Raw genomic sequence first — 14,346 nt, forward strand, 5'->3', positions numbered from 1 at the left:
CCCAGGCTACCTGTCCTTGCTTCCACCCTCTGTAGGCTTCCTTTTTGTGAGTTTCTCCAGGAGTTCCTTGTTCATCCATGCAGCCTCCTGGCATTTTCGCCTGCCTTCCTCTTTGTTGTGATGCATCACTCCTGAGCCTGGAGGAGGTGATCCTTGAATATTAGCCAGCTTTCTTGGGCCCCTCTTCCCTCCAGAGCTTTATCCCATGGGACTCCTCCAAGCAAATCCCTGAAGAGGCCAAAGTCCTGAAGACCAGAGTAGTGAGTTTTCTGTGCACCCTCCTCGCTGTCCTAAGGGTCTTGAACTCCACCATCTCATGGTCCCTACAGCCCAGGCTGCCCTTCAGCTTCACATTCCCCACCAGCCCTTCCTTGCTGGTGAGAACAAGGTCCAGCGGAGCCCCTCTCCTGGTTGGCTCCTCTATAACTTGGAGAAGGAAGTTATCATCAACGAATTCCAGAAACCTCCTGGCTTGCCTATGCCCTGCTGTGTTGTCCCTCCAACAGACATTGGGGTGGTTGAAGTCCCCCATGAGGACAAGGGCTTGTGAACATGAGGCTGTTCCTAGCTGTCTGTAGAGGGCCTCATCTGCTCAGTCTTCCTGGCCAGGTGGCCTGTAGCAGACCCCCACTATAATGTCCATTGTCCCTGCCTTCCATTTAATCCTGACTCAGACTCCCGGTTGGCTTCTCATCCATCCCCAGGTGGAGCTCCATGCACTCCAGATGGTCACTGACATAGAAGGCAACCCCCTCCTCATCTCCCCTGCCTGTCCTTCCTGAAGAGCCTGCACCCCTCCATGCCAACACTACAGACATAGGAGACTAGCCTGGTCATTTCCCAGATCTGCACCCTCCCCTCCCAAAGCTCACCTCAGCCCATACTTTGAACAGGTATTTTCAGGATGCTCTTGTTAAGCAGATCTTGTTTTATTCAAGATTATTAATCAGGTCAACTCTTTTCAGGAGAAGGCAGGCTAAGCACCTCTTTGACCATAGCACGTAGACATGTTTCTATGTTGGTGCACCATCCAGAGGAAGACTTCTGTGCATGGGGATTTTAAAAGGTTTTCCAAATTTAAAAAGATTCATTTTATGGGAGAGAAAGGGCATAAAGGTCAAATTCCTCAAATTTCACTTACTAATAATACTCTTCAACAGTGATAAAGCAAAATTATGGTGCTGTGATAATGCTGTCCGAATTGGGATTTTAGGAAGATTTTAATCTTAAGGACAGTGAAAAATGTACATCTGAACTTGAAACACATTTTTTGGTGTCATTTTAAACTGTTACTGTAGTCTGTATATAGCTTGAAATCTCTATTGCAGTTTGAAACAGTATTTTACAAGTAGAGATATCACATATTTGTTTTAAATAGTATTTTAAAGGAAGGAAGTTGGATCCACACAGAAACAACCTGTAGCGTACGCCCTGACATCTTTTAGATAGAACTGTATGTTTTGCAAAGATTACATTTACACGTTAGTTTAATGGAAAATAAAGCAACCCCAGCTCCCAATAAAGTAAAACGTGCACACACGTGCATGTGTATATGTGTGTATATCTATACATACATACACAAAATCTAGGCCATTCGATTTGAATTTGAACAATTCATTTACTGTTTTAGCATTAAGGCTTGTTGTTTCCTCTATCACTGAACATTCCTTCTTCAGCAAGAAAAGAAGAAAGGTACTCTTCCCCATATTTTAAAAAAAGAAAAAAGAAACAACAAAAAAGCTTTTTCAGAATGACTTCCAGATCCGAATATACCCAAACAACTTGAACTCCACTCTACCAAAAAAAAAAACCAAAAAAACCTACAAGGGGAAAAATCAATAAAGATGTTGAATGATTCTTGCAAGGCTAAGTTTAATGTATAACTCTAAATATCAGTGTATATATCCGCTGCTTGGGTGCATAGCTTAAAATCTTTTCATTTCTTTTAATGTCACATTATTACTGTATTTTCTAGGTTTACTTTATTTATTTGGAGAATAATCACAGTGAAAATGTAATGCATTTTACCCAAATTATTGCATATAATTAAAATACTGTGTATTCTCTCCGTCATAACCCAATCTTAACCACATGTTAACAGTTTAAACCAATGACAAAAGACTGTTATAAGCCTTTCCTGCATTAATCAGGACAAGTCTGACTAATATTATTAATGGAAAAAAACAAACCAAAACTATTTTTTTTTTTACTTCAAGTAATCGACAATTAGAAGCCTTTGTAATTTTTAATGTTCTGTAAGAATTTATTCTGAATGTATTGAAAAAAATCTTGGGTAAACAGGGTGCAACATTTTAATTTTTAACTACAAACAACTGAGTGCTTATAAAATCCTCACCACATTGCCCTGTGGTGTTAAACACCTCACGTGGTCCATCCCCGAAGCAGCTGATAAAGCTATTCCCTACCTGACTCTCTGTTTCTCACCAAATTCCTTGAAGTGCAGGGTTTCATTTCATAAAGTCAGAAGCCTTTACACCACATAAAATACTTCCACCAAGACTGAAGAGCATAAGAGAGAGTGTAACAAAATGCAAACAAAGCACTTGTCATGGAAGGTTATAAAAGAGTTTGGGAAGCTTGCATCAGGAAGAAAAGCAGCAAACAAACTCAGTATTGCTGCAGGGAGAAATGGGTGAGCTGACAAAACTCCACCACTGGCAGTACCCAACCTATGACAACACTTCACCCCCATGCTGCCAGTCATGCAGTCATTCAACATGGTTCATTTTGTGCTTAAGAGTATGTGTAAATAATTTTGGAGGCTGGTTATGGCCTGATGTCCACTTAACAGATAAATAAAAATATCCCCGTGAGAAAAAAGTGTCAGTTTTGTGTGTCAACTTTTAGTGCTGCTGAAAGAGCCAAGCCTGATGACACGAGAGATCAAAGTCCACTAAGAGAAAGCACAATACGGGAAGCAATAATACAAAATTACTCCCACCCAGCCTGGTGACCCTGCCTCCACGTGAACTGGCAAAGAGATCCTGAGATCCTTTTCTGTCATGTCTTTGGCTGCTGTGCTAAAATGGTCAACAAGTATCATTAGTTCCATCAGCTACCCAGGTAGTTTGCGATCCAGACAGTCCGTATTCATCGTTTCACGATGTATGTCCTCGTGTACAAGTTTGCGTGGGTGTGTATGTACACGCACGCACTGACTAGCAGACTGCACAGAGCTGATGCACATGCCAGTGTTTCAAAGTCTGACACCATCCAGCTGTTGAATATAATCAGAACCTGGATGGGGAGATTGTAAAAACCTGCTGATACCGACAGAAACACCGGCAGCAGTTCAGAAGACCACACTCTTCCCCTCAGACCTGCATTAGCATGGAAACAGAAGCATCGCCCAGCCTCCTGCAGGCAAAAATAAAGCAAAAGTTCTGAGCTGGACTCTACTGAAGTACCTACTGTAACACAGAGTCCCTGCAATGAGTTGAGCCCAGAATGAGCAGAAGTTACAAACCCACCCAGGAATCCAGATGGATATTCAGGCAGCGTGCACTGGGGCTCCTGCTGCCACAGCACGGTTGCAGTTCGCCTAAACCATGCCGCTGGCTACCAGCATGAGCATATTTATGCTAAAAGTAGACCCACATGTAGTCAGCATTTGCATGCCATGTTTTTTACATAGGCAAGCATTTGATAGCAGTTTAACCCCCGTGCATACTGGAGTCTGGAGAAACTAAAATTTTAACTCTTCTCCTCCCTTCTATTCTGTTACAGTCATCCTGCTACTTTTCGTCCCAGAAACAGCAGCATTTCACCATACTCTTCTGGCCACCATGAGCTTTTGAGATGATAAGGGTGCTGCTCAAACAGACACTGTGCTTCTGATACAGCTGAATGTGAAACACTGCAGTAGACAGCAGGAGAGTTAACCAAGTGACAGAAAAGTCCAGTTCTGAAAATTACCAAAACTCCCCTCTAACTCCTCTCAAAGCAGTCTTACCCATCAACCAGGATAATGTTAGTGCTTCACTGTCGGATTTGGAAACCCAGCTGTTTAAGTATCTGAGTGCCTTTGATAACCTAGACCTTCAGCTGTGTCAATCCTTGACCAAAAAATTTCACAGAAGTTGGGACAGAGGAGGGAGGAGGATGGTGGTTGTAGTGTGAAATAAACTAAAAGGTTAAAGGACAAAGTGCTCCAATTTTATCTGATGAAGCCACAGGAATTATCCAGATTCCCAGCAGCACAGGAATGGTTTCTTATCCTGCTGTCACAGCAAAATGGGTCAGACTCCAGTGAAACGTGTGTTGGAAGCACACATGACAGAGCTGGCAGCGCTCAGTGGAAGAAGTGAGAAAATTCCTCGTTCTCCCCCCAGAAGCAAATGTTTTTCCTAAAGTCATAGCTGGAAGTGCTAGGGCTGGGAAGGCTTGCCTGGGCAGTGACAGGAGGCCAGGTGGCGTGTAACTCACAGAAGAAGAGGAAAGGCAGTTTGGTTGCCATCTCCTAAGGCTACTCAGTCTTCAGTTTGGCTGAGGAAACAGGCCTGGCTTTTGACTCCCCAATTTGCTAATTCAGTTAAGATCTGAGAGTTCTCTGTTCTTATTTTCTCCCCACAACAGTAGAAAAGATATTCTTAAGACATTAAGCGACTCTTTCTAATGCCAAGGGTGGGGGCTGCAAGAAACTGCGCAGACGAGTTGAGGAGCCTCCCTTGGTGGAGGATTTTAAGAGCAGGTTAGCTGTAGAAATGGCTTACATTGGACTGACCGGGGCAGTGAAAGAGAGACGGACAGTGAGACAGATGGACAGTGATGTTCCCTGTGTATTCTCTTCAAGGGAGGGATGACCTGACACCCACAGATTATTTTTGCGCAACAAAATTCAAATCCTTTATGATGAGAATCAGGTAAAAATGAGACTAAACTCTGAACATTCATTTATTGCCTTACTTTTCCCCCTTTACTTTCCTGGTCACAATAGAAAGTCTCTTAAGGGAGTTGTCATGCATAATTTAACTAGGTATTTCATTTCTATTTGGTTCATTATGGCTGAGAACATAAACTGGGAGGAGTTTTTAAGGAATTTTTTGCAAGCAAACTCAAATCAGCAGTGATCTTAGGTTTAATACATGGAGGGAATAGGGGGAATGTTTTCTCTTCATCCCTACACCCAGTTTAAATACTGGTTCTTAGACAACCAGATCCCTTCGGTATGCTCCATCCTTACAATGCAGGTTATGGCTAAGTTACATGAACGTTTGTTCATCTTGAAGGCTCCAGTCCAGAGGGTCATTTGGCCTCCACAGCATCCGTTGAGAAGGCAAGCATACCCAAAGCCCAACAGTGTGTTTCCAAAATCTACTACAGGGAAGCTACTGGGCTTCATCGTCATTACAGGCTGCCCAGTGAGAGAAGAAACTGGTTCTGAGAAAGCAAAAAGGTGATGGGAAGAGGGAGAGAGGAAGAGAAAGAAGTTTGATGAGAAGTGGGAGTTAAGGAAAAGAAACCACCACCACAGCAACACTTTGAAAATACAGAGATTATTTGCAGAAAAGTGCTGCTCCGCTGTCAATGTTGTGTAATGCAAACACAAGTTGTTTCTTTCCTCCCACTCTGCACAGGGTGGAGCAGGGACAAAGGGCCACCTTGGAAATACACACAAATAAATGACAGCTAAAATCAAAGTAAACACAATGATTTTAAGGCACATAAACTTTACAAGGCCTGTTTGTGGGTTTTGTTTTTTTTTTTAATGACACTAATGCCTTGTTCATCACAGACATCCAGGAGGGCTCAGTACAGGTCAGGTAGCTACCTTTCTAACTATCCCGGCAGCATGCAGATGTTCATAAACAGCAAAATAATCCAGTTTGTCAAAGCTCAACTTTTACAGGGGAGTGTGGTCTAGATTTAGCCTCAGGATCAGGCCTGAAAATCAATGCTGAACTGCATAACCACATTCACTTGCACAGAAGATAATTAAGTTGCCCAACAACCACAAGAACAAAAACCCTAAACCATAGTTTGCCCAAAGTGATGCCAATGAGTTTGTTAGAGGCACAGGTCATCTGAGTCCTGATAAGTCCTTCTACTGCAAGACCATCCCTTCCCCTGTGTTTCTAAGGTGTAGTACAAGACAGGTTGTGTTGTCTCCAGCTTGCTACAATTTGCATCAAAGCAAAAGCTTATAAAAACAGATGGAAACTGGAGCTTTCTTCAGTTATTCTATTTAAATCTTCTTGACTATCAAATCGTTATCTCTACGCCCATTTCTTAGCTAGTCAATCCCTTCTGGGTAGCCATGCATGTAAGCAGAACTCCTGGATCATGCATGGAGAAGTTTTCCACTATAAGCATCCCCTTCCTGAAGTAAAGTGCCAGTTCTCTGACCTAGACCCATTTATCCACAGTTTAAACACAGATCTTTTATTTTATTTTCAAACAGAATCCTCAGATGGGAGGAAGACTCAATTAAAAAAAAAAAAAAAAAGGCAAAAACCAACCCTGTAATCCCTCAGAATGAGCATCCAACAGTTTTGCTGTTTGTGAAGTCTGGTGGATGCAGCCATGAGCATGGGGATCCAGGTAGCCAAAGCAGGCTAGCAAGCAGGGACAGAGAGCAAGCAGCAAAGGACCGGCTGCAGGCTCTCGCCAGGGTGAGAGCAGTATGTCAGGGATGGACCAGGGAGTTTTAAAATCCAACCCATCTCCAGAGAGAAGGGAGACTTTGCACGTGTGCATGTGTTTGTGTGTGTTCAGTGGTGGGGCAGTACTACTTCACTTGGCCATGGAAAATAAAAAGCCCGTCACAAAAATCTACATTCAGAAACATATCACTCAGGACCTTCTCAAGGGTGTTTTAGCCTTTGTTTTCTGCCTCTCATGGAGCCATGCACCATCTCCTTTTCAACCACAGATGTGTCTAATGCCTCCCATTAACCAACCTGTGTACCCCAACCAGAGCTTCTGTACCATGCGCATGTCTTACCAAGCAAGCAGGTGCTACCGGAGAAGCTGTGATCCTCACACAAACCCAAGTAAGGCGATACCACCTGCTTGACCAGTTCTTCCAGCTGTAGGTAGCCCTCACTGGGGCCAGTAGGCTCATGGACACTCTGAAATTCAAACATAAAAAGTCAACGTTACCCTTACATAGATTTGAGTGAGATTTTTTGTGTAAAGCCTGGGGTCTGCCAAATATCTCTGCACTGGAATATCCCAACCGTATCAGTAGATCATTTGGAAGAGCACAGCTGACAAGCCCAAATGGAGGTTCTGGGTACCATTCAGGTCAACCTCCTTGTTCATGACATAGCCTACGGAGGTTGAGCAGCTAGCTGTCTTTTTTCTGACCAAGGGATAGGAAGGTACAATCACACTGAGGATTTGCACAGTGTAACTACAGCAACATAATTATACCAGGGCAGTTCTACTGCAAAACATCTCTTTGTAGAAAAGCTTTAACACACTTTGCACAAAGCACAGCTCCTTTCCTAGGCAGGACTGCAGGAAAAACATCCTCTGTAGTTCAGCTGACAGCTGTGAAGGTGGTAGATAACACTAACCAACTTAACAGTCATTTCAGCAACCATTCACAGACTTAAGTTCCTGCAAATAAGCTTTCTTTCTCAAATACATCACTTTGAGACCCTCTTTGCCCTCAAGATTCTTTTATTAAAATATTTCAGGGAAATGGAGCTAGCACTTTCATATCTCCTGCTGTAAGAGCCCGGGTCACTGGGAACATCAGAACAGCGAGAACTCATACAGAACACCAGCTTAGCCACTTCGCAATTTTGATTGTACTCCAGAATGTTTCATTCACCACCACTCATTATAAGGCATATCAGAGAAGAAAAGTGAGAGTTTTTTGCAGGAATGTCAGGCTGGGCCATATAAAAAGATAAAACAGCTGGTATACTTGGCTGTATTTGGCATGCCTGGAAAATATTCTCTTGAAGTCTAGATAAAGAGGATAGTCCTCACAGAGGTCTGGGTCTCTTGGGAGAGGCCTTTGGAAGATGTATAGCATTTTGCTTCCTGCCATAAGGTCTTCCTCCTCTCATGGGCACTGCTCAGCATCCCAGCCAGCCTGTGTCGGGCAGGCAGCAGACACAGCTTGGTCAAAGCCCACAGTCCACATTGATGGAGACTCACCCTGCTACTGCAAAGCTGAGAAACCAGGAGAACTAGGGCACAAAGAGGCATTAAGAGAAGCTGGGAGATGAGAATTTATGTGAAAAAAAAGAGTCTCAGAGTGTTCCTAGCTGGGGAGGAGAAGTACCAAGAAAAATACAAACACCAAAGAGCAGAACCCAGCCCTTTCACAGCAGCATCCTTACCTGTTCCCAGGAAAGCGGAGGACATTCAAATTCAGCTCTCACTTCTACATTTACCACTCCCAAAGAAGCAAACATCACTTCCCCTTCATCACACCCTCTACCCTCCCCACTCTCTTTTCCAGGATTTGTATTAGTTCAAGGAGGTCGAGGTATTCAAGAGGAGTCAGAAGAAGAGGAGCAGAGGCTCCCTACCTGCAGAATTAGCAGCATCTGGACAATGGAAGCTGGGAGCTTTGTCTGGACCAGAGGAAGAATTTCTTCCAATTTAACTTTTAGCAAGACCAAGTCTCTGAAGCCAAGAAGAGCAATCTGACGGATTGTCAACTCCTGACCCTAAAAAGAACAGAAGACAAAATCCAAGAGTTGGTAAAGAGTCATGTGAGCATCACACCAACACATGTACGCACACAGAAAGGATCTATCCTGGCCATTGCTGCTGTGGCAAAGCACCCCCCAGCTGCTCAGGATGAGGATTCATGGTACTCTTTGGTCGCTTCCCTGTCGGTCTCTGTTCCACACAAATTCAGAAATGAGTAACACCTAATTTGAGGTGCCACTAGGTTTGGAGTGAAGCCAAAAAAATGGGCCTGTATTTCACCAGAAGACTAGGTATTCACAAAACCCAACGGCCATCCAATTTGGTCACAAACATCCAAAGCCCAGGGTCGATGCAGCTCATGCTTTTTGCCACTCAGAGCTGAGAAACCAGAGATGGTTTGGTGGGGAAAAAGGTTGGTACAGAGTATTCCTTAACTAAGCCTACCTCTGGTCTGTCTTGGATCCTCTTTTTGCTCAATGTCTGCACTTTGGACCTTGCTGATATGACAAAAAATCCACAATTCAGTCCATTACAGATTTTAGGATTTAAGCTAGCGAGACCGCTTGGACCAAACATCATTTTAAAAAGCAACGGCTTTGATTTCCACTGCGAGGCACTCTGTATCTTCCCAATAACTTTTTACACCAACACCACAAGTGAGCAGGCTTAACAGACGAAGATGTTGTAATATTTTTCATTGTATTTAAACACAGTGGGATTCCATTTAGCATTCTGGTGTTGCTGCCTTTCCCTCTGCTATGCTTGATGTCCTCATGACTTTCTCTTGCGCCACTGCAGCTTAACAGCAGAAATTTTCATCCCAGCCCTGCCTAGCACTTTCCAGCCTGAAGAGTTTCCCTTGTTCTTCCCAGCGTTAATCTCTGCCTCATGGCCTATTTGGGAACCATTTTACAGTCTCCATAACACACTCAACATGGCAAATATTTAGCTGGAAGGAATTAACAGCAGTTAATCATTAATACATAATGGGTTTAATGTCATAATTAACAGCATCATCAATATGCAAATACGAATTAAAGGCAATAGTCTGGAGGGCAGCTTGGCCATAATAAAAGCACTTTGCTGTTTTAAACCATCCCTGTGTATTTAGAAACATGGAGGTGTAGAAAAGACCGGTACATAACTCTGAACTACATTTCAGCAGCTGCATACTTTTTATTTATATCATGCAGTTTAGTCCCATTAACTTCATACCTCATTTCAAAATGCAAACATCTTGCTGTGCCAAACAAAACAAGATTTGCTATTCTTTTTTCCACACCAAGTAGTTACATCGGCAGCTGCAACTATACAAAAAACCAGTGACCTGTTTGCATAGTTTCCCTCTGTACAGCAATTTAACCAACTTGGCTGTTTAAAGGTCATATTTCTGCAACAGCTACGAGCGACGGGTTTAAACTTAGCTGGGATAGGAAGTTATTTCTAGCTACTACCTTGGGTAACATACACTTACACATTTGGCTGACTTACTTTCATTCTGAATGGGATCACAGAAGAGCACAACGAAACAATCACGTTGACATTTGCAACAAAGGATGGGGAACCAGCAACAAATTCCCTTTCCCATCTGCCAGAGTAGAGCATGCAGAACTGTGACTTGGTAAAAGAGATTTGGTAGATAAGCTGTCTCCATATGTGGTGAGACACTGCATGAATATGTACATACAGTTCCCAGTTTGTAGGAAGAGCCCCATCTTGCTATTAGGGCACTCACCTGGGATAAGAGCAATTTCTTACTATTTGTTGCACCAGCAACTCTCTCTGTTGTAGCCTAGGGCAGCTTACTCAGAGTCAAATTCTTGGCTATATTTAGGCAGTTTAAACCCATACAATTGTGTAGGACTTAGGTGCCTACAAAACTTTAAATACGCTGTCTGTTACCTTTCAGTTCCTCATCCGTAAAACGGCAACACTTCCCTAACTTCAGAGCTTCTATGAAATATTTCTGAGTGACTCAGATATTGTGACAAGATGAATACAGTAAGAAAGGTATTCTTTCAAAGAATCTCATCATCCCATAGTCATGCTTTCACTACTACCCCCAAGTTACTTCCAAAAGTTCCATCCACTGTGCAGTAACTTTTGTTCAGTTTCTCGTTAGAGATATTTAATAGCAGGGGAGTAGTTTTTTTCCGCTAAGTGGCAGAATTATTAGCATCAGTGGGTATAATGCTCAGTTAGCTCGGCTGTTTCCCCAGTGCACAGACAAACCCCTGCTTCGATAGAGTAGGTCACTCCCTGACCTAAGCTGCAAAAGGAAAGAAAGGGAGGATATTATAACGGCACAGTTTTACCTGCCAAACACCTACCTTTAAGCATCTGCAGCAAGGAAAGAATAAAAATAAACACAGTAGAAAGGTTAGTGTCTGTCTTTACAGAAGTAATTTATCTTTTAGGAAATGCCAACTTTAATAGGATTAGTGGGAAAGGGCAACCTTTGAGCTTTACCTGCTGCCTTTCAAACAATACAAGGGAAAAATAATTTTAAAAGGCTCTGGAAAGCATGCCTCATGGAAGAGACAAAAGTCAAGAGGAGGAGGCTAGCATTTCCAAGAACATCAGTCTCCTCATGAGGCAGATTTTTCTTTTCCTCTGATGGAAGAGAAGATCAAAACAGGCTGGGAAAGTAATTAGACCACTTGTATGGAAAACCTGACTAAAACTACTTTTAAAAGTGATGCAGTTCAACACTTCTGATGGGATACTCAGCTTTTTCGAAATACCCAGTGTAAACAGGTCTTACATAAAGTTGTTCATTCATTCTCTACCCACAGATTTACTTGTTCCCTTATTAAAACACACCAAAAAACAAAAACAAAAAAAAACCCCAAAAAAACAAACAAAAAAAAAAACCCAACACAACAGAAGATTTTCCAAAGGCACAACTGGGACATAAGCCCTCCAAAAGTAGTGAGGGCAAATTGAACACATTTGCTCCTGATGTAGTCTTCAGATTTGTCCCTCTGACGACAAGTTGTCAGTGTTGTCATCTGTATCAACAGAGTCACAGGTATTAAAAACCAGAAGAACTGTAAGTACAAGTGGCCCAGAGCTTCATTTTAAACAAGGTATAGTGGAGGAGTAGTTTCAGTGTTCAAGCTTAGCTAAGCACAGACAGAGGGCAGACAAATGTGAATAAATTCAGCCCAAAACACTGTGCTTGTCCAATAATTTTAGCAGTCCTTCTTACACAGTTAATGTTGACTTGGGCAAACTCTACTTCCTCGCAGATTCACTTTAAAGGTTTTGAGAACTTGTTTAGCCACTGGCCAAACAGTGCTGCTGGAAGAGAAGAGAAATTTCCATGTGCTGTTAGCAGAAATTGCAGTTACATTGTCTCACCTGAATGAAGACTGAATTATAATTAAGATTACCTGGACCGGGTAGAATATTGCCTGGAGTGTAGGAAGAGTCTCTGTAAAATAGTGATCCCAGATTTCAGACAAGACATCAATGCGATCCTCACCTACAAAAACAGAGACAGGGAGCAAGAGCTTTTACGACAGGGACACTAAAATCAAGTTGCATTTTCCCAGTATTCTCCAATTCCCCAAATAGGAGCTACAAACCCACCCTTCACATTCACAGTTTCTGTTCCAAAACCGGCAATCACTCAGATAAGCTTTGCCTTATCTGACAGAGACACAAGGCTGTGACCATACACAGCTCTGGAACTTACTGCAAAGAAGACAGCTCTGGGCAAAACATGAGACCAATTCCAAGAGTGAAACCCCTTTTCAACTTAGACTTTACGGCAAAGGATTGTATAATCTCACGGCTTGCAGTTAGCATGCTCAACTAGCATGGGAGCGTGTCTGCACATTAGCATCTGAAGCTGAAAACCAGCAGGTCACAGCCAACATCAACTGTTCTGCAGCAACTGAGTCAGAGAGACCATTTACAAGAGCGGAGTCCCCTTTGGCATCCCCCACTCCCAAGCATGGACACAGCAGTCAGGACCCTGACAAGCCAAAAAGCCACCATGCTCCTCTCAAATGTGGCATTTGGGAAAGTTCCCAAATGAAATCCACCCCTCATATGACTCCAGCTCAAACAAACAACCCCAAATATAAGTAGGTATTTAAAATGATGGTAGACTAAGTTACACAACTCACGATTCCCATAACAGGAATACTTCTGTGGTCAAAAGCTTATTATTAATAACAAATGCTTTACTGAACATAATCATTAGAATAAACTTTTTCAATTACACTCATAGGCTTGACTTACAGAGCTGTATGTTCCTCAGCATTTGGGCCCAAAGCCTCTAAGTTTTTCAGATTTTTCCCATCCCAAAGGCCAAAGGCTTGCAGTGTTTTTTTCAGGCTTTAGATAGATTCCCCAGAAATTTCAGGTGCAAATACAGACCCAGGTTTAATAAGACAAGTTTCTGACAAAAGGATTTTCCAGGATACTTTCCTCAGAGCCTCAGCTGGAGCTCACAAGCAGTCAAGACTCAAGGAGCTTTAACGGAAGACAGCTGCTCAAGACAGCTTTGAAGGCTCAGCCTCGAGGTGCCTAAAGACCCTACATGAGGAACTGGAACACAAGTAAAATTGCAACTCCAAGGAGCCTTATCACTGTGTACTGCAGTGCTTTCACCATCCCTTCCACACAGGCTTTCACTGTGCTTGCCCGTGGCTTGTGCTGCTTAGGCCATGGCCAGAGAGTAGAGATCCAGCAGGACCAGATTGTGCAGACATTTCCTTTCAAGCAGAGAGCACACTGACAACCACAGGAAGGTTCAGAGGGAGGCTTCACCATGTCAGCTACAACGCCAGCTTCAAAACTGGAACTGCAGGTGGATGAGCACTACCCAACACCCCCACAACCCCTACCCATTACCAGAAACTGCCAACTGTAAGTGAAAAAGACAACAGGAAACAGACTCATTGAATGTTTAAATTTTCCCCTCCTCTGGCTCCTCCCCATGACTTTGGTGTGTGGAGCCAGAAGGAAATGTTACAGATCACTTCTCCTTCTGAAGGGGAGGGGGGAATGGTTTGTTTCTTCAAGAAATCATAAATCCATTGAAAGAGATACTGACAGACTGCATAAAGAAAAATCCCATTAAAATAAGAGGCTGTGGTTTGAAAAACAGACACAGTAAAACATTGCCATGCCCTAAAAAAATTATTCCGTATCTGAGTACTGTGACAGCAGAAATTTTCCAGGAAAACGGAGAAAACTGAGAACCATGTACAAGAAGTTCTTACTGCTGTGACCACAAGACCTGCAACAAGCCTGCACATTATGAAAGAAAGGTGCCCATGAGTAATCTCATGGAGAGATGCCAGCCTGCATGGGCAAAGTGGCTCCAGTGTCGCTTCAAACTAGGGACAAAAAAAATGAGGCATAGGAAGAGGGTTTTGCTGTCTGCCTGGGAAACTCCATCTTACCCAGACTCCTCAAGCAGCTGCTAAGTACTCCCAAGCAGCTCTCATCTTATGGCAGATTGGAATTCAATGTTCATAATGCTAAAACAGATATTGGAATACTTTTATGCAAATACAGAAAAGAAAACCTATGATAAGCTGTGCAGCACTCATTCTGAAGAGCTGGCAGAGGCAGGGCAGAGAAAGCGCATTTGCAGCCTTCCAGTACTTAAAGGGGGCCTATGAGTCTGTCTTTCTTCCTCCCTTACAGGGCCAGTGCCAAAGCAGCATAGAATCACAGAATGGTTTGGGT

The 14,346-nt window shown here is 43.0% G+C and overlaps 1 protein-coding gene across 1 annotated transcript in view; it reads right to left on the reverse strand.

The window, feature by feature from the left end:
- LOC104464641 (proline-rich protein 5-like) overlaps positions 1-12,124 on the reverse strand; it is a gene marked incomplete at its 5' end in the record, with an annotated part of 15,184 nt that extends 3,060 nt beyond the window's left edge. Inside the window, 3 exons of the mRNA XM_010077408.1 lie at positions 6,965-7,091; positions 8,511-8,651; positions 12,033-12,124. Of these exons, the coding sequence (XP_010075710.1) occupies positions 6,965-7,091; positions 8,511-8,651; positions 12,033-12,124 (360 nt within the window). The remainder of the gene's footprint in view (positions 1-6,964; positions 7,092-8,510; positions 8,652-12,032) is intronic.
- Positions 12,125-14,346: the final 2,222 nt, after the last annotated feature.

The sequence above is a fragment of the Pterocles gutturalis genome, unplaced genomic scaffold (assembly GCF_000699245.1).
Source record: "Pterocles gutturalis isolate BGI_N339 unplaced genomic scaffold, ASM69924v1 scaffold36898, whole genome shotgun sequence".
NCBI classification, from domain to species: Eukaryota; Metazoa; Chordata; class Aves; order Pterocliformes; family Pteroclidae; genus Pterocles; species Pterocles gutturalis.